General features: G+C 41.4%; 1 protein-coding gene across 2 annotated transcripts in view; it reads left to right on the forward strand.

Moving 5' to 3' along the window:
* Cpne4 (copine IV) overlaps nt 1-27,904 on the forward strand; it is a 467,949-nt gene that overhangs the window by 295,963 nt on the left and 144,082 nt on the right. For both annotated transcript variants that reach the window (XM_013505812.1, XM_005406839.2), the window contains exon 3: nt 17,702-17,881. In XM_013505812.1, coding sequence (XP_013361266.1) covers nt 17,702-17,881 — 180 coding nt within the window. The remainder of the gene's footprint in view (nt 1-17,701; nt 17,882-27,904) is intronic.

Raw genomic sequence — 27,904 nt, forward strand, 5'->3', positions numbered from 1 at the left:
TTTTTTTTGGTTTTTCTCTGGTACTGGGAACCGAACTCACAACCTTGCGCTTGTGAGGCAGGCACTTTGCCGCTGAGCTAAATCCCCAGCCCCCTATTTATATATATTTTGTTTTCTTTTCCCTTCTGTCTATTCTCCTTTCCTACATCCCAGTTGTTCTTTCCTTTTGGCAATTTCTTTATGTTTCTCAATATCTATTGCAGATTTTGTATCTTAATTACTCTTTTAGTTTCTTACACTAGGGAGACAAGACAACATTTACACAAGCAAGTTTGACTTATTTTGCTTATGAGTATGGTGTCTAGTTTCATCCATTTACCTGTAAAATCCTCAAGTTTGTACTTCTTTATAGCTGAGTAATACTCCATTATATAAAAATACTACATTTTTTATCCATTCTTTGGTTGATGAGCAATTGGGTTATTTCCAAGATCTAGCTTTAAATTCTGCAGCTATAATCATACGTGCAAGCCAGGCGTGGTGGTGCATGCCTGTCATCCCAGCGCACAGGAGCCTGAGGCAGGGAAGATACTTTCAAATTCAAAACCAACCTGGGCTACAAAAAGCCCATGCCTATTCTGTATGGCAAGGGATGTAATGCTGTCTCTCCAGGTAGTCTTGAGAGGGTGCCTTCCAACAAATATGAATGTGATTTTATTTGTAAAGTCTGGCTTCCTAGGACCCATCCCTTGGTCACAGTAGGTGTTGTTCAGTCAATGTTGGGTCCAAGGATGTGCTTACTTCCCCTGAGTTAGCTGAGCCAGTAAGGTCCCCGTTTTGCTCATAGATCTGTGTGCTTTGGCGCATGCCCTGGAGGCTGCCCAGGTCCCCCTCCAACTGTTCACAAATGAGTGCAAACTAGCGCTTGTACACAGCCTTCCTGATCCCCAGGGAGAGAGCCCAGGGGGGCCCTTCTTGGCTGTCTTGTTCCCTAGATCTCTTATTATCATCTAGGCTGCCGTTGTTACTAGCATTGTGGGACTACCAGTCCCCTCTTAATTGCTTTTCACCAAGACCTCCTGGGATTTGGCAGGGCGTTTGGATAAGAACTTCTCCAGGCTTTATGCCAAGTAAAATTGGTCCTTTCAGACAGAAGTTTCCCTTGACGTGTTTATGCGTTTGGACAGAACTCCTGTGCCACTTCTCAGAGTGAAACGAGAGCAACCCTGTGAGGATACTGCTCATGTGACCGCTGGGCTGGGGAGACAAGCGGGCCTGAGATAGCAGCTTGGACGTCAGCATTTGGAAGTTTGTATGTTTTATTTTAAACCATGAGACCAGATAAGATGACCTAGGGAACCAGGACAGAGAAACCAAAAGCCATCCAAAAATTAAACCTGGAATGATGTCAGTGTACAGAGCCGAACTAAGGGGTTGGCTCCACGCAGATGGGGCATTCCCACCTGTGACCCGGACCAGGAGCACCTGGCTCTGCCAGCCACAGCTCAACTCCGCTTGGAGGTACAGTGACAGTTTGCGCTCCAGTGTCTTATATAACTCATGCTGTAACCAAAACCCTTGGTTATAAACTCACTTCTCCCACCCACCAGCTTTAGCACAGGCCTTGTCTCAAGAATCGATTTGGCTCTGTGAAGAGCCTCATTCTATCTCTGCTACCTTGAAGCAGAATCAGGGTAGGCTGCTTGACTGTCATCTGGTGCAGTGAGGGGTAACAGCTATGATGAAAAAGGTGCAACTGAAAGCCTGGCTTCACATTCAGCACAGCCAGCAGCTGAATGTGTCACCTCTTAACTTCCTCATGTGTCATTTTCCTCACTTTTCAAGTGAAAAGTGATTATATCTACTTTGCAATGGTGTTGCATTCTAAGATATAAGTGGAATAAGGTAATATAGTACATGCTAAATAAATGCCAGCTGCTTTCTTGTACTACTATAGGGAGCAAGACAAAAGCAATTTATCCATAAAATCCACCCTTGAATTTCCACTGTAGTTGTTCCCTGTCTGTCATGCTATCTACCACCCTGTAGTCACATTGCTTTAAGGATAACTAGGATTTGTTTTAGTCTGGTACGGTAAGTCAGGTGGACATGGAAAGAACTACCATGAAAGAAGGAATTTTTGAATTTTGGGGTGTTTTGGTTTGCTTAGATTTGCTTTGTTCAGGTATTGGGGATAGAACCCAGGGCCTTCACAGTGAGCTACATCCCCAGCACTTTTGTATTTTTATTTCAAGACAGGGTTTTGCTAAATTGCTCAGGCTGAGCCTGAGTTCTCGATCCTCCTGCCTCATCCTCCCACAGTGCTGGGATTACAGCTGTGAGACACCACACCTGGTTTACTGAAGAAGTTTGCACTAACAGAAACAGGGGCCTGGGTGAGCACAGAGGGAGCCCCAGGAGCGCAGTGGGGGATGTGGGCGAGAGTGTCTTTGTCGTCTCTGTGGGAAAATATGAGTGAGCAGGATAAGTGGATTTAGAGTTGGCTGGTTTGAATAATGTCAAAAGGCAAAAGGGTTGTGTCTACTTGTCTAATACCTAGGTACAGGGTAATAGGGCAGGGGACAATGGCCTAGAATATAAGAGCTGGTTAAAGGAAGTGGGTACGAATATGGGTTCTGGATTGGTTGGCTTGTATGTGAAAGGCAAATGCAAAGGTAATTTTTTGCTATTTGGGAATTAGCTGGCCCTGGGAGGGGCAATCTGTCCAAGGTCAGTCAAGCCCCAAAGATATTAAAGTGTAAAAAATGTAGAAAATATGAAAGCATGATTAATGTACACATTCTATTTTGTTTACGTGTTTGTGTGTATGCACTGGATTAAGAAAAATGACCTCACATTGGATTAAGTGAAATCAGGGAGCTGGAAATAAACCACAGAAAATCCATAACCGCTAAATATATCTCCTAGGTAATTAAAAACTATCCATTCTCTGGCTATCAGTGCCAGATTTTTAAATACATATTTGGATTTATTTCCAGAATTACAATTCTGCATTTGAAAGAAACCTTAAGACCTTCAGAATTTAATCTGTTTATCCACCCTCCACCAGTCTGTTCCTTAAATGTTTCCTTCCTGCAGGCTAAATGCTGTTATTTTTTTTCCTTTGGGTGTTTTTTTTTCTTTTCTATTGTAAGAAATGTCTTTGCTTTATGGGCCCAAAATCTGCTTCATTTTGGTGTTTGCCTTTTAATTCCTGAAAGCCTGATGTCTTGTACAGATGCTAAAAACACTCAGCCCAAGCTCCCAGAACAGCTGCCAGATGACATAAATTATATATAATGGTTTTGCAGAACTGCTATTTATGACCACAGCGAAGAACCACTTGTATTTGTCACACACGTTATACATCTGAAGATGCTGCTTAGGAGATTTTGTTTGCTGTCTTTTTCTTCCCTCTGAGCTAGTGCGGGAGCTGCCTCTGCTGCACAACATCACGGCGTGGTCAGTGCTTACCACCACGAAAAAGTCTCTCCTATGGCAGAATGAAGTGACTGAGTAGGGGACCATCTGTTGCATGTTGGACTCTAGGTTTGTGTTGGCTGACCGTGTGTCTAGTTTAATGCTAAATTCCGAGGGCCGAGTCTGGTGCTGGAGAGTTCAGAGGCAGTCCTTATCCTCCTTCAGTGAGTGAGTGAATGAGTAAATGCATGTATAAGTTGCCATTCAAAACATTTTGCAAAGAATTTACTTTAGTTGAATAAATAAGATATAAGAAAAATGGTTTGGTTATTAGAAGAAGAAAAGTTTCTCTGGAAAACCCAGTGTAGGCACTGAAGTCATTGATGTTGTTACAGGAAAGCAATATATTTTGGATTCCATTTCCTGACATCTCTAATCTGCTGAGCAAGGAACCAACATAGAGTACCTACTGTATGCTTCAAAAAGAGGGTGAGCATCAGGAATTTTGCACAAACCTCATGAAAGGTTCCCACAGGACTCCATTGTTGATTTTCTGATTGTCTATAATCATGACTTTTCCCAGCCCTGAGCTTGTGAAATATTTGTACATGATAAATATTGATTGCATAATGATCATTGAATGGTGCTATTGGTGATGACAGTATGATGGGACATTTCCCCAGTTAGAGATGCTACTAATCTGATGCACTAGTAGATCTGGTACCTTATGAAGGACCCAGCAGAGTAAGCTCTTCAATGGGCCAAGGGAATGAATGGCATATGAGCAAAAGTGATGCCACATATCAGGAGAAATGCCTCTAGAAGAGACAGAATACTTCACAGAAGAAGTCTATTGTTAGATGTAGGTTTGTTTTTAAGGACAGGGGTGTAGAATTAAGTATGAGAACAAAAAACAAAAAGAAGATTTTATTTGTCTCTTCTAATAAAGATAATGTTTTGTGGCAGTCTTAGGGTAGTTGCCATGAAGACTCATTCTACCCAAGTGGTTGGCTGTGAACTGCAATCCATTGAGATTAATTTTCTGATTACAGATCCTTTTCATTTATCAGGAACTCTCTCTGAAGTATGCACAGGAAGAAACAAATGCGGGGGAGTGTGGTTTCAGGGAGCTCTGTGCTGTGTGGAACAGCTGAATCATGGAGGTAGAGAGAAGGTTGTCATCTAGAAGAGTCTAAAATATTCTAGTACTCAGCTTACTGCAGAATAGACACAAGGCCTCATAAGGACTCAGGGAAGAGAATGTCATCCCTAAAGTCTGGGTGTCGCCCCACCGTGCTTCTTCTCAACCTGGTGTAGACAAGACAATGAGGGCCATTCTATTCAGCTTTTACATTAGCACCTTTAGTAGAACACTGCAAATCCCTTACCTTCCAAGGGAAGTGTTTCAGAAACTGGTAAAATAAAAAGTAAAATATGTGGAAATAGAGCATAAAGAAGAGGGTGTTTGTTCCTGGGCCGCTGTGGGAAGTAAGTCCAGGTATGAATTACTGCCTGGCGCATGGGCATCACCTCAGGTTTGTCGCTGGGTCAGGCACACACCCAGCAAAGCTATACCATCTCACTTGATGTGCAGAGAAATCAGAGTGGCATATGGAACACACAGGGACCCTCCACCAGCTGAGAAGAAACTTAGTATTTCTGCCATTATGACCTCTAGCTTTGAGCTGGAGTTCCCTGAAAATAAGAATTTGTGGTGACTTGGACTTGGCTTCAGATAGAAGTTTAACATTTTAGTGAGGAGGTCAAGGAAGGAAGCTAGTCAAGAGAGACACATAGAGGTAGGACCTGTGCAAACTGTGGAATATTCAGTGCATTTATACACTCATGATTTGATTATTAAATGGTACAGAAATACCAACGAAAGAATTTTGGAGCACTTTGCCAAGCTTGAGGTATGCAAGTCACTTAACGCCTTTGTGTGTGATTTATTTATTTGTCTATGTATCACTCTCACAGCATACGTTTCTCAGACATTTAATGGATCTATCTAATTCTTCAACACTATTATTAAAGCAAAGTCCTCAAGCTATATTTTGTTGATATTAACATATATTTCCTGAAAAAGAAAAAGGGAAATATTAGAGAAGTGAACGTATTGATTTACTGTGAAACTTTATATTCTGCAACATGACTTTCTAAGAAAAAAGGAAAGTGGGAAGGGCTTTCAAAACTCATTTGACTACAAAGCCATATTTCCAGGAACTGCTTGTAGAGCTAGCATTCATGCACTTAAGGAAATTCTACTTCAAAGCAGGAATCATCCCACTCGGAGAATGTGCCTGACCCTGTGCTGCTGGTAGCTGCTCTTCCCCATCTGGCTTGGTTTGAGGTTCACTCCTCAATGTTTGTGTAGCAAGGTGCCTGGCTTAGCCCATCTCCTAGCGAGAGCTACTTCCATAGTGTTGCCTCCTTTGGGGAATTTTTTTAAAAAAAACTTTAAAGGGTCTGTTGCAGATGTTGTAGGGGATTCAGCTTCATTGACAAAACCACATATAAACACAGTTGAATGGAAGTACTATAAGTGTGTATGTGTGTTTAAACCTTGGTGCCCCGGATCTTCTCAGAATCGTATGTAGGAAGTCATGAAATATAATTTGAATCTAGAGATGGAGCCTAGCACTAGAGGACCTGGCTCTATCCGTAGCTCAAGTGGTGGTGTGCTCAGTGTCATCATTTTAACATCTGTGGACCTCAGTTTTCTCTACTAAAAACTGAAGCACAGAGTAGATCAGCACAACTGATCACAGAGTAGATAAAATATGACATGTGTTATACCAGATCCAGTCACACCTCTTCTATGTGCATGGCAGGCATTGCTAAGCACTCTTTTCACTAAATTCAAAGATGCTGTTTCCACCATACACTCAAAATTGAGAGGCAAGAGGACCCTGCTGCTGTTCCCAGGCTTAACGAACCCTAAGAACTTAAAACCCTGGACTGTGACTATCAACAGCCAATATTTGAGATCCGACCCTTCCATGGTAGAGAAGAGCACATCCTGATAGATCACAGAGTGCTATGGGAAAGAACAGTGGGCAGAAGACCAATGTGTTCCTCTCTGCCCTATGGCATTGGAAAAGGTCCCCTTAGATCTTATGACAGATTCACAATTTGACAATTAAGAATTGACTCATAAGCAGAAGAGATGCTGACTATCCCAAAGAAACCTGAGGAAGCTGATCTCAAGTGACAGGGCCACACCCTGTGCTGGAATGTGTGTCATCAGGTGGGTTGGCAGGACTTGGCCAGCTCCCCTTCATAGTCTGCCAGCGGGTGAGCACGCCAGACTCAGGAAGCACGTGCAGAACCCTGCAGGTGAGTTTCTCTGCCCTGTTTTCAAACACCAATCAGTAAGGAAACCCAGCTCCCTGACCTCGAATGACCTCTCTGGAGGACTTTGCAGCTGTGACAGAGACATGATGTGGGAGCGTCCTGCTAATCGCTGACTTCTGACGGAAGAGAAAGTTGCTTTACACTTGTGTGGGATTAGCCTCCACTCCCCCATATGCTGAGGATCTGAGGGGGACTGCAGCTTGCAGTGACTGCAATCCAACATCTTCCTGCCCCACATCCTGCTGCACTCTGCCCACTTTTGGCAAAAGAGAGAACAGGCAGATGATTTAGGACTGAAAAACAGAGCCCTTTTTGTTGTTGTTATAGAAACCTCTTTTGTCATCTCTGCCTGGAGCATCCAGATTCCTACTGAGCTGTTCTGGAGGGTTGCTAGCTAAGTGGAAAGAACTTGAGCAGCAAAATGTAGCAGGAGGAGGTAGAGGAAGTCTGAAGACTGCAAAGGGCCATCTTGGACACTGAACAGTCATGCTGAAAAGCCTGTTCAGGGTCTGTTGCCCTGCTGAGGGTGTTAAAAACAGTTGGAGTGTGGAGTGTTCATAATGGCATTCCTTCAACCCATCACAGCCAAATGCTATCTGAATGATTTGTCTTCTTCAAGAGAGGTGCGTGCCCTAGAAAAAGCCTTGAAGGGAAATCACAAGTGGTTTCCATCGCTTGGACCCCTTTTGATCTTAAGTTTCTTCATGGGTAAAGTGGTTAGAGTGGCAGTGTATGGTTGTTGGAATGCTTAGGTGGGTAAAGAGAAGGGGTCACGACAATGGTGCATCTGCAGTACTTACAGGTCTATTTTGTGACCCACTATTAAACACAGTAGGGTGCTATTGCTAAGGGCAACTTACCACATGAATCACATAGGGATCACTAGATTGCAAAATCTTTTTTGTATTGATGTATGTCTGTCATATATAATATTACATTTGTTTTAGGTAATTGATATGTATTATATATATTATAAATATATAGGTAGATAGATAGATATCCTATCTTGATCATTTTCACTATCTCTTTCCCCCTCCTATCCTAACTTTTCCTCCCTTCTTTTAATACATTTCCTTATCTCCAAAAGTCCACCTCCCTATTTCCTACTGTCTCTTCATTATTTTATTTTTTCTTTATATTTTAGTTTTCTCATATAAGAGAAACCATGTGACCTTAACTTTATGTATCCTATTTATTTCACCTAACATTATGGTCTCAAGATCAATCCATTTTCCTACAAAATGACTCAAATTCATCCTTTGTGGCTGAATAATATTTATCATGGATATATACATTTTTTATGTATTGATCTGCCAATAGGCACCTAGACTGTGAAACTATGCCAGAGCCTGGCAGTTGTGAGTTGTGTTGCTATAAACATGGATGTGCATGGAGTGCTGTAGTATGACCTGTTCTTGGATCAAATGGAATTTCTATCTTTAATTTCTTTTAGGAACTTCTATAGTGAGTTCCATAGCAGTTGTACTAGTTTACATTCCCACTAACAATGTAGAAAGATTCTTCTCTCTTCAAAACCTAGCCAGCATTTTTTTAAGCACCCTTTTTTTGTTGTGCATTGATTTGTTTTAATTTTTTGAGACAGAGTCTCGCTATGTAGTTCAGGCTGACCTTGAACCCATTGGTGTTGAATCCATTGTGTAGCCAGGGCTGATCTCGAACTTGAGGCAATTCTGCCTCAGCCTCCCAAGTTCTGGAATTTAGTGTATTCCACCATGCACTGCTTTTCCTTTTAAAAAGTTCTTGATGATAGTAATTCTGACAGAAATAAGATGGAATCTCAGTGTTGGTCTGAGTTGCATTTATCTAATGGCTAAAGATGCTGAGCATCTTTTCATTTAGTCATTGGCCATTTGTACTTCTGACTGTATTCAGTGCATTTGCCCATTTTTAATTGAGTCATTTGTTTAGGGTGGTTCTAATATTTTCTAGTTTTTGAATATTCCAGCTATTAGTCCTCTATCAGAAAAGCAGGGGGCAAAATTCTTTTCCCATTTTGGGCAGGCATGATGGCACACATCTGTAATCCCATACTCCCAAAACTTGGGAGGCTGAGGCAGGAAGATTGCAGTGAATTTGAGGCCAGCCTGGGCTCTGTAGTGGGTTCAAGCCCAAACTGAACTACATAGCAAAATTATGTATAAAAAAAAAATTTCCAATTCTATGAGTTGTCTCATTACTCTGTTGATTGTTTCTTTTGCTGTGTAGTTTCTAATTTAATACAATACCATTTGTTAATTCTTAGTATTATTTCTTGTGCTATTGGAGTTTTGTTCAGGAAGTCCATACCTATAATTATGTCATCAAGAATTTTACCTACTTTATCTTCCAGCAGATTCAGTGTTTCTGCTTTTATATCTAGGTCTTTGATCCATTTTGACTTGATTTTAGTGCAGGAACAACAGATACAGTTGAGACAATTAAATGAGAAAGGCCAAGTAAAGGGGTTCTTAGAATAATGCCTGATGCATACTAAGTAGTCTTAAAAGCCACCCTAAGTAAAGCCCAGACTCAAACTGCAGAGCTAGCAGTTCGTGTACCAACTGCTCTAGTACCTCAGGCGGTGCAGGGCATGCACAGAGAGGGCCCAAATGCAAATTCCCATGTTAGTCCCATGTTTGTGGGAAGAACAATAGCCTCTTTAATAAATGGTGCTGGAAAAATTGGCTTGCCACCTGCCAAAGACTGAAAATAGACCCAAGTGTATCACCATGCACCAAATTAAAGTCAAAATGGATCACAGATCTCAATATGAAAACAGAAACACTAAATCTTTTGGAAGAGAAAGTAGGTAAAAAACCTTGAAGACATAGGGGTAGGTAGAGAGTTCATGAACAAAAACCAAACTGCCCATGAAATACTTCAAAGAATCAACAACCGGGATTTCATCCTACTGAAAAGTTTCTGCACATCTAAAGAAATCACCAGCAGAGTAAAAAGAAAACCCACATATTGGGAAAAAAAATTTAGCTGACTGCCCCTTGGACAAAGGTCTTCTATCTAGAACATATAAAGAATTAAAAAACATCAGCCTCCCAAATTCAAAGACCCAATCCAGAGATGGGCACCTGAGATGAACATACACTTCTCAGATAAAGAAATACAAATGGCAAATAAATACACGAGAAAATGTTCAACTTCATTAGTCATTTGAGAAATGCAAATTAAAACAATATTGAGATTTCATCTCACCCCAGTAAGAAGGCTAGCATTAAGAAATCAACCAATAACAAATGCTGGCGAGGCTGTGGAGAAATAGGAACCCTTCTCCACTGCTGGTGGGAATGCAGACTGTGCAACCACTGTGGAAATCAGTTTGGAGATTCCTCAGCAAACTAGTTCTAGAGGTCCCATTCAACCCAGCTATGAAGATCTGAAAGCATCATATCACAGTGATATATGTGTACCCATGTTTATAGCAGCACAATTTGTAATTGTTAAATTGTGGAAGCAACCCAAATGTCTATCCACTGAGGATTGGATAAAAAAATTGTGGTACTTTTAAAGAATGGAATATTACTCAGCTATGAAGAAAGATAAACTTGAGGCTTTTATAGGTATATGGTCACAACTAGAGACCATACTCATAAGTGAAATAAACCAGACCTCCATGTGTAAGCAATGTATTATCTCACTAGTATAAGAACCTGAAAGAGTGAATAAAAATTAGGAGGTATGATAGGCATTGTGAAACAAAAGGAAAATGCTTAAAAGTAAAGAGTAACTGGGATGGAACAGAGAAAAGAAAGAAGGAGAAATTATGTATGTATGTATATACAGGATAGCTAACATAGTTGTACTACTGACTTCTATCGCTTTACTGAAAGGAACATTTAATGATTAATTATTTGATCAATCTTGCATGTCTCTGTTTGTTTCTCTGAGAAACCACTTTGAAGACATCAATACGTAGTACAACCATTGTTAATTTCCTACCAGTTTGTCTGTAATTCTGTATTGTGTGTATTGTTCTTACGCTGTTTTGTAAATGGATGCCTGTTTGTTAATATGTTTTCCTTCTTTTATTCTTAAAATAAATTTTTTTAAAAAGCCAACATAATTCATTAATCATAAGCCACCATACTGGACATAATTTCACCTGTCTCAAGACTCAGAAAACTTTTCCAAGCTTATTAATGTCTGGGGATATTTGTAAGAGCATTGGAGAACCAGTCAGGGTTCTAACAGTGAAAGAGATGTCAGTGAATGGCTCCAGGAGAGCTGCGTGGGCAAGCCTGATGGAATCGCTGGGGTGCTAAACACTCCAGGATGAGCAAACACGGGAAATTGTTCTTTGGATGACTTGCTGGGCAGGCAGGCACCGTGATGTTACTGGAACTCAGGGAGAGCTAGGGCTTTGCGGGAAGCGCAGCTAGGAGAGGCCTGTTGGTGGATCGAGGCAGTCACTGCCAAAATCGCAATATAGGGAAGGGAGGAAGAAAGACAATATGCAAACTTCTCTTTTATCCACTCTCTCATCTCCTAATGGTGCCTCCTACTGGCAGAAGGAAAGTGAACTGGCACATGCGGGCTAGTGCCCCAGGCTACAGCAGAGCAGAGAGGTCTGGGGACACAAAGGAGAATGCCCACTGTACTCATGAGCTCTTGCTTCACAAATAGGGCATTGCCAGTTAACAGGGTGCCTGGTTAGTTGAATAAAACATTCAGAAACACAGACTTTTTCCATCATGTAGTTACTTCATTCATTAGGCAAGTCCTATAGTGAGATGAGCTCTGTCAAAATGGTATTTCCCAAGAATACTGCAGTGTACAAATGTACAGTCTGATCCAGAGATCGGAGTGTGATGGTCAGCATAGGTCACATGGAGCTCTGGTTCCTCTTCCCCATTCATTTTGGGCCTAGGCAGTGACACAATGTCATAGTACTGGTTTGAGAGTGAGCTGTGGGTTGGAATCACCTGGGTAGTTTTTAAAACTGCTGATGCCTGTGTGCCACCCCCAGAGATACTAATTAATTGGCCTGGCCATCTCTAGGCCAATGCCTGGTATATATTGAAATCAGCTGGGAATCACAAGCCTAATTAAATAAGTGTGTCCATATCATACAGGATTTCATTAATCTGCATGGTGACAGGGCTGCCACAGGCTAGAGCAGTGCTGTCCACACGTAGCTATTTAAATTTAGAATAATTAAATTTAAATAAAAAGCAGTTTCTCAATCTCTCCCTGCCTTGCACTGATGTTCAACCACATGTAGCCAGCTGGGCCAGGTGGAGCCCACCGAAAGTCCTGTCAGACAGCATCAGGGCAGTAACGTTAGTGGGCTGGGCTCAATGAGAAGCGAGGCAGAAATCAGGAAGCCTCAAGGAGTGATCAAAAATATGGTAATATCAAAATTATTTTAAAAACTTATCACAGCAAAAGGCACATTATCAGGAATGGTGGAACACTCATGTTCAAAGTGAGGAGGAGCGTTTTCAGTATTTTGAGTACGTTGAGGGTGATTTACGCCAACTGAGCATCATGCTGAGCTGAAGGAGGAGCTGTGGAGGAATGAAGCTTTTGACACTTGAAGCCATATTTAAGACCCGTGGATCTATGCTTCTACGGCCTGGGATCAGCATGGATGAAGCTAGCAGCCAAAGGGGTTGGGAAGGTAACAGAAGATAGAGGAAGACCTAGGACCTGTCCCCGGCACTGTGCACCTCCCTGAAGGCATCAGTAGGGAGGCTCATTTCATTTCCTTCTGAAACACACTGCTGAGCAAAGTGATACAGTTTGTGTCTGCTTTGAACAGTGCCAGCCCCAGGTGTGTCTAGTGGTGAAAAGAACATCTAGCTCTAGGGTGATTCCCCAGGGCTCCATAAACAGAAGCTCCTGGCACCAGGGCCCTGTTACTGAGAGCCAGGGTAAGTACACAGCAGGAGGACGAAGGGAGAGCTCACTGCATTGAAGAGGGAGATAGACACTCACAGTCCTTGTTCAGCTTACTCTAGAGGAGTTGGAGGTTGTACTGATTTGTGGGTGAAGAATGGCTTTTGATAATAAATTCCTGGCTGCCTGCCGGATGTTTCAGGAGAGAGATAGAATGGCACATCCACTTGCTAGAGCTGCTATAACTAAGCCTCACAAACTGGTGGCTTTAGCATTGTGGAAGCTAGAAGTCTGAAATACAAATGTCAGTGGAGCCACAAGGAAGTGGAATCCTGACACTGTGTAATGTTATTTCTAGTGGCCCAGTGAGTTGTGTTATTATCTAAATTTTATGTCATTTAATATGTCTTCTTCAAAGTTGTATGGTTTGAAAAATTGCCTGCAGTAAATCCTTTATTTTTGAACATGAAAAAGTTATTTATTCTTTATTCAGAGAAAAGTAGTCTTTCCCTATCCTCACGAGGTAAATGTTGAGGAAGTATTTGAGGAATATCAGTTGGAAGGAACATCTGATTGTAGGCCTGCACTGGAGGCCGCGGTGGATTGCTCTGGCCTGTGATGCCATGGTTCACTAGGACCTGTTACCATGGGGATAGGATCTGCACTTCTCCGGGAAACCTCAGGGCTTTGAATGACTGACATTGATTTCTAGCTGCTGCCTTCACTTTCTCACCACTAATAACAGGGCATTGTTCAGCCCGCACCTGTCCCACAATTTTACCTGTGGCAGTTCTACCCCTTAGAGGTCCTAGGAAGTAGATTGCTCTTGTGTACATGATCATGAATTGTTTATTGGTAGCACATTAACGTTGTCTCCCCACACAGTTCAGGTTCTGCGGGAAATGTCCAGGGCCCCATTTTATCTCCAACAAGCCACAGTGATACCACCATATACCTATTAGAAGTTAAAGACATGTCTACTTTAGTCCTGGGTATTTATCCTAATAAGAAAGGGTGTATGTGTCCATACATAGTCTGGCATACAAATATGTATGGCAGTTTTGTGTGCAAATGCCAAAAACTGGAAACAACCAAACTTTCCATCCATGGATTACTCAACAATAAAAAGATAAACCATTGATAGGACAGCAGTGAATGTCTCTAAATACTTAGGCTGAATGAAAGAAAAAAAAAGACAAAGGAAGTCCACAAAGTATACAGGGGTATCCAGTCCAACACCTGTGCATCCCTGCACAGCTAGTAATGCTGCTCCACACGACTGCAAACTTTAACTTCCTGTGTGATCTGCAGCAATATTGACTTGACTGTGTGATTCTCCCTTGAGGATGTGAGCAGCAGCCGAATGCTTGCAGAGCAGGGCACGCGTGCGCCACACTCAGCCAGTTGAATTGAAGCTCGCATGCATCGGTCATTAGATGCACTGTGAGATGTGGCAAGAGGAGCACAGCAGGGACAGATAGAATTTCAGTCTACCCACGTCTGGCAGTCTATCACTGTCACATCATAACCTAGCTACATCCTTCCTTTCTTGCTAGGGCTGCTCATGAATAAACCTGAATTAAGGAATTCAGGCTTTGGGGTCAGAGACTGAGTTCAGGTGCCCTCTGATAATCAGTAACTTGTGGTATCCAACCTTGAAATTTTTCATATGTGAAATAGTGTAAAATTTCATCACATGATTACTATAAAGTGGAGTTTTAAAATGCATGCTCTTTAAAACATGAAGCAATGGAATATCAAGGATTATGGCCAGAGGAAGGAGCACAAGCATCACAATTTTGCCTCCTGCAGAATGAGCGACAGTGTGATTAAACTATGAGAAACAAAACGAAACAAAACAAAACACCCACATAAGAGAAAATGATAGACCTTGTATCTCTCTATTTCCACCAGACTGACATCCCACATCAGAATTGCTTGGACCATTTTTTTTTTTTTTTTTGAGTTAGGGTCTCGCTGTGCAGGTTCAGGCTGGGCTTGAATTCACTATGTACCCAGGCCCACCTTGAACTCTTGGCGATCCCCTGCCTCAGCCTCCTGTGTGCTAGGATTACAGGTGTGCCCCACCATGTCCGCCGGGCACTTTCTAAGCTACAGATTTTGAGATCTTACCCTATTCTCACTGAATCAGAATTGCCTAGGATAGGAATCTGAATTTTAAAGAAATCTCTCCTGGTTGGTTCTCCTGCAGATGGTAGTACCAGTAAATAGATGGTCTTAGGAATAACAACCTTGACCTGGGCACCTCTCAGTAAGACACATGAGCTACCCTAAGCCCTGTTACTCGGGTTAAACCTGGCCTCAGCCTCCAGAAAAGATAATGCCCATAATGACTTGGAATACAGAAAATTTCGAAGCATTTCATAACAGGCCTTTAGCATTACAAGCACTTTCCTTATCATTACTTCTTTTCTTCCTTCCTTAAGCGCTTTACTGTTGGCATTCTTACTGGCTCAAAGTATTCCTTGGAATTATCTACCTTGAAATTATCTATCTTGCCAATGCAAATGTATTCTTAATTTCTCCTCATCTTGTCATTTTCCTAAACCACACACAAACACATATACACAGGCACACATGCATGTCCAGTCACTCCATGTAAATGCTGGCGTCCTACCTTGATAGCACGTTGGAGGTGTGTGGCGTGATACCAACATGAACTTCATGTCTATGTAGGAATGCCATTTTACAATTGAAAGGTGGAAAAAATAAGAGAGACTTGGTGCACTTTGCAATTTATGTCATTTGTGGTGGATAAAGCATGGCGACGACTACAGAGTTTCCATCTCTGAGGCTTTATGATCTGAAGCTGCCCAGGCTGCTCTTCTTCCATCACAGATAGATGTGTTTTCGACATTCTGTGCATGTCAAATCCACCTAGTAGTTCTCAGGGATTATTTTGAGGTCCTCTACCAAGAGGCATCACACAAACATAATTGAATCTCTTATTATATGATTCACTTTTCCATGCATGTGGACTAGATGTTGGAGAAGTGTCTCCAGGGGCCATGCATGGAGGTTCAGTGAGGGGGAGGGGCTGTAAGAACTTCAGAGTGGATGTTCTGTCTGAGTGGCACAGTCTTCAGTGTTGTCACCTACGGACGTGGCCTGAAGTTGCCATATATCCTAATTTGTTCCTGAAAAGAGGACAACAGAAACAGCCCCTGTGTGTAGTTGGAAAATTAAGAAAAACTATTTTGAATAAGAAATAAAAGCTTATATTTGTAGACCATACATTTAAGACCTCTGATTTACACCATTATTCAAAACTATGGCCTCCAAAAAAATAACTACCTCATTACAGTAAATCCTTATATTCAAATAGTCAGCTAGTGGTATAATCTGTCCCATCCCTCATCCCTAAATGTATATGAATATACAATTCTGCTAAAATAGAAACTCAATCATCGTGGGAAACCAGAGTAGTCAAATAACTATTGATTTGCACAGTAACTTGTACAATCCTAATCAACAATGAGCAGAGATTGGCTTCTTCTCTGCCTATCTGTTGGACAGGAACAAAACAAGAACTGTATTCTCCTTCTCCCTGAAGGATTGCCCACTCATCCCCAACATGGCAGATGGTGTCTCTGCCAAGGACAATTTTCTAATCCAGATCCCTATATATAGGAATGGAAATGGCCAGTGCCAGGATCAAAGCATAAAATACACTTAGTGTCAGAGGAGCTTGGAGTCAGTATCATATTTTCTGTGCTGCTCACATGGACATGCATGATGTATCAAGAACTACTTTCTTTTTATTGGGAAACTCTTTCCATTTTCTCATATGATCATGTGTTAAATGACTTCATTTGTACTAGCAAATGATACATGGTATATAGCTAATAAATTACATTTCTTTTTGAAAGCCAACAAAATAAATGGGTTCCAGTTGATTTGTAAAATGTGAAGGATGGGTATCTCCAGTTGAAAGATGCTATAGTTGGATCATTCATCACTTAGTCCTTTAACCCCTCCCAGAATATAAATGGTTTTGTGTATAAAGAACCTTAGTGGCAAAGATCCTACCACAGAACAATGGCATCCCCAGAGAGTTTAACCTAGAGGGTTAGCTCTTTACACAGGAACTCTTCCCAGAGACATACACAAGGCTAAGGGAACCAACAAAGGAAGGGAAGATCTACGATGCCAGAGACAACAGCAGCAGAAAGCCATCACCACCCCTCATTCTGAAGGATCCAGACAGGGAAAGAGAGAGACTGTGTTACCAAGCCCCAGCAAAAACTCTCTCAATTGTCTGCCGGCAGAACCTGTGTGTGTGTGGAAGCATACCCACACCTCTTTGTTCTCCTACTTCCTCATCATCTTCCAAATCCTCCATTGGGCTGATTTCCACCAGAACTCAGAGGGCAAGAGAGCCTAGGAAATTCAATCCAGAGAGTCAGCTTCCTGGGTCACAGAAAGAGCAGATATGGATCTTGGAGAAAGGATGGATGGAGGTTTATTATCACAGGAGGCAGAGGGGATCATAACTTATGTAATGTTGGCACAAAAGGTGACTTTTCATCCTCTAATCTAGTTTTCATTTTGCTGATGAAGAATTGAGACCCAAGGAATTGAAAATGAATAAACGTTTTGCACCCAAAAAAGAGCATATCTGAAGCCAAAGGCGGTGTTATTGTCATTATCACTCTTACGGCCTTTGTACTTTATTATGGTGAGAACTGTGAGTTAAGCAACTCCTATTAGAATAGTGTTGGCTTCCATTACTGTGCCTGTCAGCACGTTAGTTGATTTCTGTCTTCCCGAGCCTCCGGAGCTTAGACACACCCTCAAATTCTCTTGGACTGAGTCTCCAGGGAGCTCCTAATGGTGACTCCATCTTGCCTACCATCTAATAATATAACCTGTACTAAATCTTCCAGTACAAAACTTGAGACTCTTTACTCATCTGTCTGATAAGAGTTTCCTTCTTGACATTTGACCATTCTCTGCAGACAGTCTTGTAGACTTGCACCTCCCAGCCCCTGTGACTTCATGGGGTGAGTGCATTTATGATTTGGAAAGAAGGTTATCCATGATGAGATTAATTTGCTTGAAGGATAATAACGAAATTCCTAATCCCTGATAGATTTTCTCTTTCTCCTGGCAGGTTGACAGGACTGAGGTGATTCGCACCTGCATTAACCCGGTGTACTCAAAGCTGTTCACCGTAGACTTTTACTTTGAAGAGGTGCAGCGCCTGCGGTTTGAAGTCCATGACATTAGCGGCAACCACAATGGGCTGAAGGAGGCTGACTTCCTTGGTGGCATGGAGTGCACGCTTGGCCAGGTGAGTCACAGGTGTCCCTTCCTCCTCCTTGCTTTTCCTTTCTGCCTTCCTCTAATCTTTGCTTTCTCCTTCCTACTGACTTTATTTTCTTTAGCATATTCCATTTTACAACACACTGTCACAGCCATGTATTTATGTAGGCATTATCCTGCAAATCTGGAAAATTACTTATTTTGCAAAATTAATAATTTTCTCTCCCAAATCTCCTCATTGTCAGTCCTTCATTCAACAACTATTTGTTGAGCACCTAACACACGTCTGGCTCTGTGCCTGCTCCTGTCTGTTACAGCTGTATTCTGTCCCATTACACATTGCCATCTCCCAACTCAACCGTGAGACCCCACAAAGACAGCGTTTCTCATCCAAACACATTCCAAGTCTCTGGCGCCGGAAATGGCCCCACGAGAGGTAAATGAATGCTTGATGAATGCATAAATGCTTTCATTTCATCCTGATGATAATGTGAAATAAAGACCATTATGCTTATTTAATCAATGGGAAATCAGAAAAGTGACTTCCTGAGGGCCCTTCCCTCTCCAAACCGCATCGTTTTGCTTCTATAGCACCTTGGCTTTTCCTCCCTTCCTGCTATTCCCAGGCTGTGATGTGTGTTGATGGGGCAAATCTGAATGTAAATGTAGCTCCCTGTGCCCAGGAAGTGGCATCACAAGAGACCAGCATGTGACATGTGGTCCTGGTCCTGATACCAGTACTGTGGGCCTCCGGGGGACACCTTTATTGCTAGGAGGAATCAGAAAAGCCATCACAGAGCCAAGCTTTGAAAGAGTATGGCCCAAGGATGAAGCAGAAGGAAGAGGGAAGGGCTTCCAAATAAGCAAGCAACATGAACAAGTCACAGAAGTCAGAAGAGATGTGTCCAGGTGTGGGACGGAAGGAAAAATTCAGAGTCAAGGTCAGATGCTGACTTAGTATGAAAATTGAACTTCAGACCCCTCACTTGTGTGGGTCTCTTGGAAGTGTTTGTTTTGTACTTTTATTTGTATTTTATACGTTTTTCTCAGAGACATCCCAGATTACATAAGCACGAAGCACCACAGACCTGGATTCATCCCCTAGTGACAGAAAGGTGTCGTTTCAGAATTTGTGAGAAAAAGCTTGCCTAGCAGCTAAATAGTGAGTGTTCCCAAGTGTTTATTTGTGCTTTGCCCTGCTTCATGCTATTTATCACTGAAAGAAATTTCTCTCATGTGTGTACTGAGTGAATTGATTTAAGAAGATTATTCCTTGTTCCTTTGATGAAAACCAAATGCCCAGTATAGCAGTAATGCAGGTGAGAGGAGGCACGGTACCTGGCAAGATCCTAGAATGATCTCTGTGAGCTCTTTTCAGAATTCATTAGAAATATTATACGAGTGGAGAACATTCTTCGTACCCGGTTTCTCTCTCTGCATCTGCCTTAGGCTTTGAATGAATAAACGAAGGAATTGTGGATTTAGAGTGCAATCCTGTTTCTAGTTAACAAACTAAAAGGTAATTAAAATGACATCTTTTATAGATACTCTTCACTGAAAGATGGGCATCCTTCCTATGGATAGAACTTATATTTTGACACAAGAAGTAACAGGGAACTCCTATGGATAAAAGGTCTTTTTCATCAAAAGCTTTGTTATGAAAGGCCCTCGTCTTCCAAAAGCCTGTGAGTCTTTGACCTTCTATTTTGTGCCAGGCATTGTACTAGATTCCAGGCACCTGGTGCTGAGCTAAAAACGCTGTCCCTGCCCTTAAGCAGCTCACAGCCTAACCAGGTTAAAGATGGAAAGCAAAAAATCCTGTAATTACTTAGGCTAAGCATGGCTGGGCAGGGCCATCACTGGGAGACCAGCAGGAGGTGGGAGTGGGAGGCTGAAGAAGGCTCCTCCAGGAAAGTGACATTTCCACTGGAAGGTAAAGGAGGGTGCACTCACAGCACCTTCAGACCAGATGGGAACATCACACACAAAGTCTCTGGGCTCAGGAAGGAGTTAGACATATGGTGCAGAGCATCTTTATTTGATTTTTCCCAAGAAGCCAACTGTGAGATAGGAAGTCAAAAGTAGTCAAGGAAATACCATAATGGTCTGGAAAAGTGGGACAGGAAAAGAAAGGTTCAAGTGTGTGTAGTCAGCTGACTCCAGTGGGCAACAGGAGCTTGATTCTGCTGGGGAAATTCTGGAAAGCAGCACAGAGCAAACACCAGAGAGTTACCTCACCCTGGGAAGGAGGAAAGTGGGGCATCCATACCCTTGGGGCTGTAAAGCTCCCCTCAGTCATTGATTAAGGATGGTTCCCAAGGTAGGAACGTTAATCCTCCAGCATTTCTGGCTGACTGCCTGGGCAGCAAGTAGAATCCAGACATCAGTGAAAGCCTGCAAGCAAAGAACGCAGGTGCTGGAGGTCAGAAGCCAGTGACATGCACTCGACCATGGGGCCTGCGATAGGAGCAGGGCATGGATAGTACCTGCAGGTTATCTTCCCAGTATCTGCTCACCTGCGCTCTCAGCCATCAGGCCCTGCATTTTCAGATCATTTCTTACCATGTGGCCATGAAGAAAAGAATCCTGTCCTTGGCTGAAAAGTAAAGCATGGGTAATCTCACCAAACCACACAGATCCTACCCCACCCCTTGCCAGAGATTGGTTTAAGGATGTATCTCTGGCCAATTCCAGCTGATAAAATATGAGGGTTTTCCTTGAAAACTTTCTATTCTAGAGACACCATGAGAATAGTCCTCTTCTTGTGATTCCTGGAATGACAGCAGCCATCTAACAACAAGGCTGAGGGTGAGAGCAGCCCTCAGGAGGAGTCAGAGCCTAAAGGCCTGACCTGCTGCACCTGGAGACCACTTTAATCTGTGGGCTCCTGTGATAAGAGAGTAAAATGTCCTGCTGCTGAAGCCCTTGGGATATGTTTGTCAGGTCCCTTAGCTAAAAGCATTGTGATTAATATCCCACATATGAGAAACTAAAACAAGATGAAGTTGGCTGGAGTGAGGGAATCTGGCTTTCTAGATAATTTTCTTAATCTCTCATAATAAAGAGAATGTAGAACCCCTGGGCACTGCGGGTGAGATTACAGAGTCCTTTCTAAATATGTTGTGAAAATTTGAAAGCACTTCTATACTGATGGTTTCATTTGACCTTCTTGACAGTGCTGCAAGGACAAGTGTGATTATCTGTACTTATAATTAACAAAACTGAGGATCAGCAATATTTTGCATCTTGACAAGGCCAAGACCAGAAGTCTGGAGACTTCTGATTCTTAATCCAGAGCTTTTTTCTGCCATGACCTGAGGAAGGAAATGTGGGGAAGCTCCTTACTCTGAGGGCTCTTGTGAGGCTATGGTTCAGACGCTGCAGGTGAACAATAGGTTTCCCAAGGGTTGGGAAAACCTGAGCCATGTTCCCCAAGACACCTGTTCTACCTGCATGTGGCAGGTTGGCCTCTCTATACGTATTGCACTTTCACTGGCAACCGTGCTCTTCCCTTGGTGGTCAGGTGATGGACAGGATTGGCCTTGCCCACATTAAGGCACTAATTTGGTTTAGATCAATCAGAATATTCCATTTTTTGGGCTGTATTGATTGGGTAAGGGAAGGACATGTAATGTACATCCATTACCATAATAACTATTACCATTCATTTCTTCATTTATTCAGTAAGCCATTACCAAATGTCCTGAACAAAAGTGCTCATTTATCTTGGCCAAGCACTGTGTTAGGTGCTGAAGACACGAAAATGAAAAAGACAGAGACCTTGCCCCAGCGGAGCTCGTAGTTTGGAGGCATAGACACGTGAATAAATAATGAAAATGCATATTAGCAAGTGCTAAAGTGGAAATGTGTTCCAGGAGTTATGAGGGTAAGAGGTACTTTTAAGCCTAGAAAGAACCAGGGAGCTCTTATTAAAAGGACAACTCTGAGTTTACATCTTTCTCTTGGTGTTGTTGCTAGACTTATTTCTATGAGTACGTGTTTGTAAAGCACAATCTAACACTCTTCATGAGGGTTGATACACTTACATAACACATCTTAATCCTTTTTCATTCCCTCTCCACGCTCCCCCCTCCCTCCATCTCTTCGTTCCCTCCCCTTTTGAAAAGATCTATCTCCCTATTTACTACTATCTGTCTTCTTTTATTTTTCTCAGAGAAACCATGCAATATTAAGTTTGTGTATCTGATTTATTTCACTTAACATTATGGTCTCAAGCTGTACCCATTTTTATATAAAAGACTTAAGTTTATCCTTCTTTATGACACAGTAGTACTCCATTGTGTATAAATATATTTTCTTTGTCCCTTCATCTGCTGATGGACATATAAGCCATCCAAGATTTAGCTGTTTATGAACTGTACTGCTATAAAAACTTGTGTGCAGGTATTACTGTAATACAATGTCTTTAACTCAGGAAGGTTCCTACAAGGGGAATAACTGGGTTTAATGGCATTTTATTTTATTTTTTTTTTTAGTTTTATGAGGAAATCTCCACACTGATTTGCAAAGTGATTATATGAGGTTGCATTCCCACCAACACTATAGAAGGTTTTCTTTTCCCTGCAGCCTCTTCAGCATTTGTTGTTATTTAATTTGTGTGTGTGTGTACCAGGAATCAAACTCAGGACATTGCGCTTGCTAGGCAGGTACTGTGCCACTGAGCTATATCCCCAGCTCTACTTAATTTCTTGATAATAGCTATTCTTTCTAAAGTAAAATGAAATTTCACTGTTGTATCCCTGTAATGGCCAGAGATGTTGGAGAATTTCTTCCTGCATTTACTGGTCATTTGTACTTCTTTTTCTTTAACATATCTATTGATTTCAGTTGTGCATTTTTGATAGGGCCTTTTATTTTAGGAAATCTAACTTCTTTTGAGTTAGATTTAGAGATTAGAGGAAATCAGTCCTCTTTCTGAGGAGCATCTGACAAAATTTTTTTCCCACTTGGAAAGTAGTCTTTTCAATCTAGTGGGTGTCTGCTGTGTTATGCTGAAGTTTTTAATTTGATATACTCTCATTTGTTGATTCTTGATATTATTTCTTGTACATCAGGGTTTCTGTTCAGGAAGTCCCCGCCTGTGCCTACATGTATAAGAGTTTTACCTATTTTATAGTTCAGCAAATGAACTGTTTCTGTTGTAACATTTAGATCTTTGATCCATTTTGAGTTTAGTCCAGTACATGGTCAGAGCTATGGGCCTAGATTCAATATTTTTTCCATGGATATCCAATTCTCTCAACACCATTTATTAAAGAAACTATCTTCCTGTACTGAATGTTTTCAGTCCCTTTGTCAAAGATCAGAATGATAAATGTGCCTCGGGGTTATTTCTGCATCCTCCCTTCTGTTCCGTTGATCAACGTGTCTGTTTTGTCCCACTATCAGGCTGTTTTTTCACAGTAACTTTGTCCTGTAACTTGAAGTCTGATATTTTGTGATGCCCCCTACTTTGCTGTTATTTTTTAGAGTTGCTTTTGCCATTCTAGGCCTCTCCTGGTTCCATATGAATTTCAGAATCGCTTTCTCCAGTTCTGAGGAATGCTTTTGGTATTTTAATTGGTGGCCTTTAATTTTATGGCTTGTATCTACCCGTTCCCCTAAATCCTCATGCACTCATAGATTGGACTTGTCAGAGATGGCTGGATCTAGGCTGAATATGGATGATGGGGGTATAATATCTGAATCAGTCCACTGATTGGATTAACATTGTTCTGGATGTGACTGAATGGATTTGCTGAAAATAGAAGCCCCACCCTGTGTGTGGATGACTCCAGCCAATAGACTTGTAGCCTGTACGAAATATAAAGGGAAAGGGAGGCTCATTGCTTGCTGCTTCTTGCCTACCCTGCTGTATACTGTGTCACCTCCGCCATGCGCTTTTGTCATGCTGTCCTTCCTTGGAGCCAGTCAACTATGAACTGAAATCTATAGAAACTGAGCTAAAAGAAACCTTTCCTCCTTTAAGTTGTCGGAGTTAGGTATTTTGTCCAAGCAATGAGGAAGTAATTACAACAACTGGGATTGCATTTAATCTGTATATCAATTTTGAAAGAATGGCAGTTGTAACAATATTGGTTCAACCTATCCAGGAACAGAATATATTTTTCAATTTTCTGACGTCTTCTTTGATCTCCTTTCTCAGAATACTGTAATTTTCATTGTAGAAGGCCTTGACTTCCTTGGTTAAGCTTATTCTAAGTATTTGATTGTTCTTGATGCTATAATGTGTGGTATTCTTGTCCTAATTTCTTTCTCAGTGAGTTTATTATTGGTGTGTGGGGATGCTATTGATTTCTGCATGTTGATTTTTTATCCTCCCATATTACTGACTTTGTCATTAATTCCAGGAGTCTTTTGGTTGTTTTTTTTCAGTCTTCTATGTAGAAGATCATGTCCCCTGCAAATAAGGATAATTTCAATTCTTCCTTTCATATATATATATATATATATATATATATATATATATATATATATACCTTTTTTTCCCCCAAGTGCTCTGGCTAAGTTTTTAAGCACTATACTGAACAGGTGAGAGTAGACATCTTTGTCTTGTTTCTTATTTTAGAGGGGAGGTTTTAGGTGTTCCCCATTTAATATGATGTTGGCAGTGGATTTGTCATAACTGGCTTTTATTAGATTGAGATAAGGTCCTTCTATACCTATTTTCTTCAAGGTTTTTATCATAAATGTGTGTTGGATTATGTTAAAGGCTTTTTCTGTGTCTATTGAGGTGATCATGTGATTCTTGTCTTTGCTTCTGTTTGTGTAATATACTACATTTCTTGATTTGCATATGTCAAACCATCCCTGCACTCCTGGGATGAAGTCTACATGGTCACGATGTTTTTTGTTGATTTATTGCATTCTGTTTACCAGTATCTTGGATTTTTTTGTTTGTTTGTTTTTTGAGACAAGGTCTCAGTTTGTAGTGCAGGCTGCTGTCAAACTCACTATGTAGCTCAGGCTGACCTTGAACTCACAGTGATCCTCCTGCCTCAGCCTCCCAAATGCTGGGATTACAAGCATGTGTCACCACACACAGCTTGTTGAGAATTTTTGTATCTATGTTCATTAAAGAATTGCCTGTAGTTAGTTCTCTATATGGTTGGGTCCTTTTCTGGTTTTGGAGTCAAAGTAGTGCTAGCTTCTAGGAATCAATTTGGAAGTATTTCTTACCTTTCAGCTTCATTATAGAGCTTGAAGAATATTGCTGTCAGATCTTTCCTAAAGTTCTTGTAGAATTCAGCAGTGAATCCATCGGGGCCTGGGGTTTTCTTACCTGGTAGGATTTTTATTACTACTTAGATTTCATTGCCTGTTAGTGGATTATTCAGGGCTTTAATATCTTTTTGGTTCAATTTGGTATTTCATATATACCCTGAAATCACTGGAGTGCAGATTTCCACAATAGTTATTAATAATCTTCTGGAATTCAACACTGTCACTTGTGATTTTGCTTTTTTCATTTCTAATTATTAATTTGGTTCTTCTCTTGCCCTTTTTAGGTAAGATTGGTTAAAGGTTTGTCTATTTTGTCTATTCTTTTGAAAACCTACTTCTTCAGTTCATTGATTATTTTTTCCATTCAGTTTCATTAATCCAGCATTATCATTTGATTCTAGGAACTAATTTCACACTTGATTTCTTCTGTGATACATTGATTATTTAATAGTGTTTTTTTCTTTTCCGTATGCTTGCATAATTTCCATGGTTTCTTTTGCTATTGATTTCTTTCATTGTGTTGCCATCTGATAATATGCATGATATAATTTTGAATTTTGCATTTACTTAAGCTCATTTTATGGGCTAATAGATGATTTTATTTCAGTAAACAGGCTTCTTTATGCTATGTTTTCTGTCTTCTGATTTTTCACTAATTCTTGTTAATCTTAGGTTTGTCTTTGCATCAACTAGCAGCTGTTGGATCCATTTTTTATCTTCTCTTGTTGTTTTGAAGAGGGACTGCTCAGTGACATGAGCCCCATCTTCTAGTCCTGACACTCTGTCCTTATGTTGGTCATTTCTGTTGCCTATATTTTCAACCTAATTTTTAATCTCCTGGAATTTTTGGTACCTTTCTGTGGACTCTATTTCTTTCTAACATTGATAATTCATGTTTTGTATCATTTTGTATAGCTCAGCTAGTTTTTATTACTGTCTTCTGCAAACTTACTAATTATTTTGTTTATTAAGTCTACTATCTGTTTAGTTATATCTTCTTTGATCATCAGTCACCTTATTGATCTGGTTTTTTTATCTTCTGTTTTACCATTTCAAAGAATTCAGCTGTGTAGCTTTTGATGTCTTTCCTCTTAGTGGCCCATGGATCAGCTTTTGGAATTTGGGAGTTTTTAGAGGCATTTTGTTTCCTTGCCTTCCTTTCTCGTGCTTCTATTGCTGGTGTGGTTGTTTTGGTGTGTGTGTGTGTGTGTGTGTTTGTGTTGCTGAGGTTGTCATGCACATAGTAGAGAGCTTTTGTTGCTGGTATGCAGATTTCTTTAGTTAGTGTCTGCCTTTCAGTGGTGTATTTTTGGCATAGCTAACTATGGACCTTTGCCTCCACCCCAAGATCCAGCTTCCTTTGTTAGTAGTGGTGACCTAAGAAGTATTGTAAGGATCAAGGGGGAAAATGTATGTAATGTTCTTGACAGAGTCCTGGGCTTGGAAAGAGTCCTCAGGACATTACTGGGAGCTGTGTGAAAGCTGTTGTCAGTGTGATGGGAATCTAGAGAACGGTGGGAAGAGGCAGCATTGTTTTCAGCACGAAGGTGGAAACAGAAAAGGTGAAAGTAATTCAGGAGAGCAGCCACGTTTTGGGCAATCAGTAAAGCTGAACTTAGAATTTTGCCTCCAGTTTGCTGAATACCTTATTTAGTCAAAGGATTCAAAATATGTATGTGCTTGTACAGTGCATATTCTAATATTTAGTTTCCTCAGACAATTTCTTTGTGCAAATGGTTCAAATTCGATTTCTGAAATAATCTGGGCATGCAGTGCACTCTTTGTCTTACCCACAAGTGAGGCCCCTAAGGAGCGGGAAAGTGAGCCCCCAAACCATGGCAGGAGCTGCATATTGAAAGCCTGTTCCCTCCACGCTTCCACAGGCACCCGCTCTGTTCCCCTGAGTTTGCCACATGCCCACGCTGCCCTGTGAAACAGCAGGACCTTGAGGAAGGGAAAATAGCAGCACTCAGCATGCTTGAAACTGGCATTAGCTGTGCAGTTGGGTACAAGCACAGCAAGTGACTTCACACTGAGCAAAAATGCCAAATGGAGAAAAGAAGGGTTCATGCCCTCGGAGAAGACTCAGGGCAGAGCTGTGCCACCTCAGCAGAAGGATGAGGAGCAAAGCACAGGGACACAAGGTGCTCAGAAAGCTGTGTGCTTCTGGGCGAGCTTAGGGGTCATCCCTGGATTCTGTTGCCCTAAAGGAGCCAAGCAGAGAAGTTGCTCTTTTCTACATTGCACAAGGGTATTCGAGGGGAGAGGTGGCCCCTCGCTCTAGACCAGCAAGCTAACCTTGAATGTACTGCCTTCATTTCCCTTACACTGCTGACCAATTCACTCACCCATCCCTATAGTGTCACAGAGCTCATTCCCCAAATACAGCGGACACTGACTCATAGAAAAAGCAATAAAAATGAGACTTTCCCCAGGCTCTTTTATTTACAAAGCACTGGGCGAGGCAGGTGATATATCTAACTTCGTTTAATCAGCACAACATGAGAGACTGGCACTATCATTATTGCCATGTTACAGATGACAGAACTGAGACTGAGTACGATCGGGAAGTTACCCCAGATCACACAGCTAGATAGCAGCGGAACCGGGATGTGAATGCAGATCTTTGGCCCCAAAGCTCATCTTTTCTCTTTTTTATTTTAAAAAAGAATAAAAAGAATAAAAATTAGAAGCAATACAGAATTTCATAAACCAAGATGATATGGATCTTTTCCACTCACTCTTGTAGCTCATTACTAACTGGAATAAGTTATAAAGTAGCATTGATGAATGCAAAGCCAAGATG

The sequence above is a fragment of the Chinchilla lanigera genome, unplaced genomic scaffold, assembly GCF_000276665.1.
Source record: "Chinchilla lanigera isolate Chin_1 unplaced genomic scaffold, ChiLan1.0 scaffold00100, whole genome shotgun sequence".
Classification (NCBI taxonomy): domain Eukaryota; kingdom Metazoa; phylum Chordata; class Mammalia; order Rodentia; family Chinchillidae; genus Chinchilla; species Chinchilla lanigera.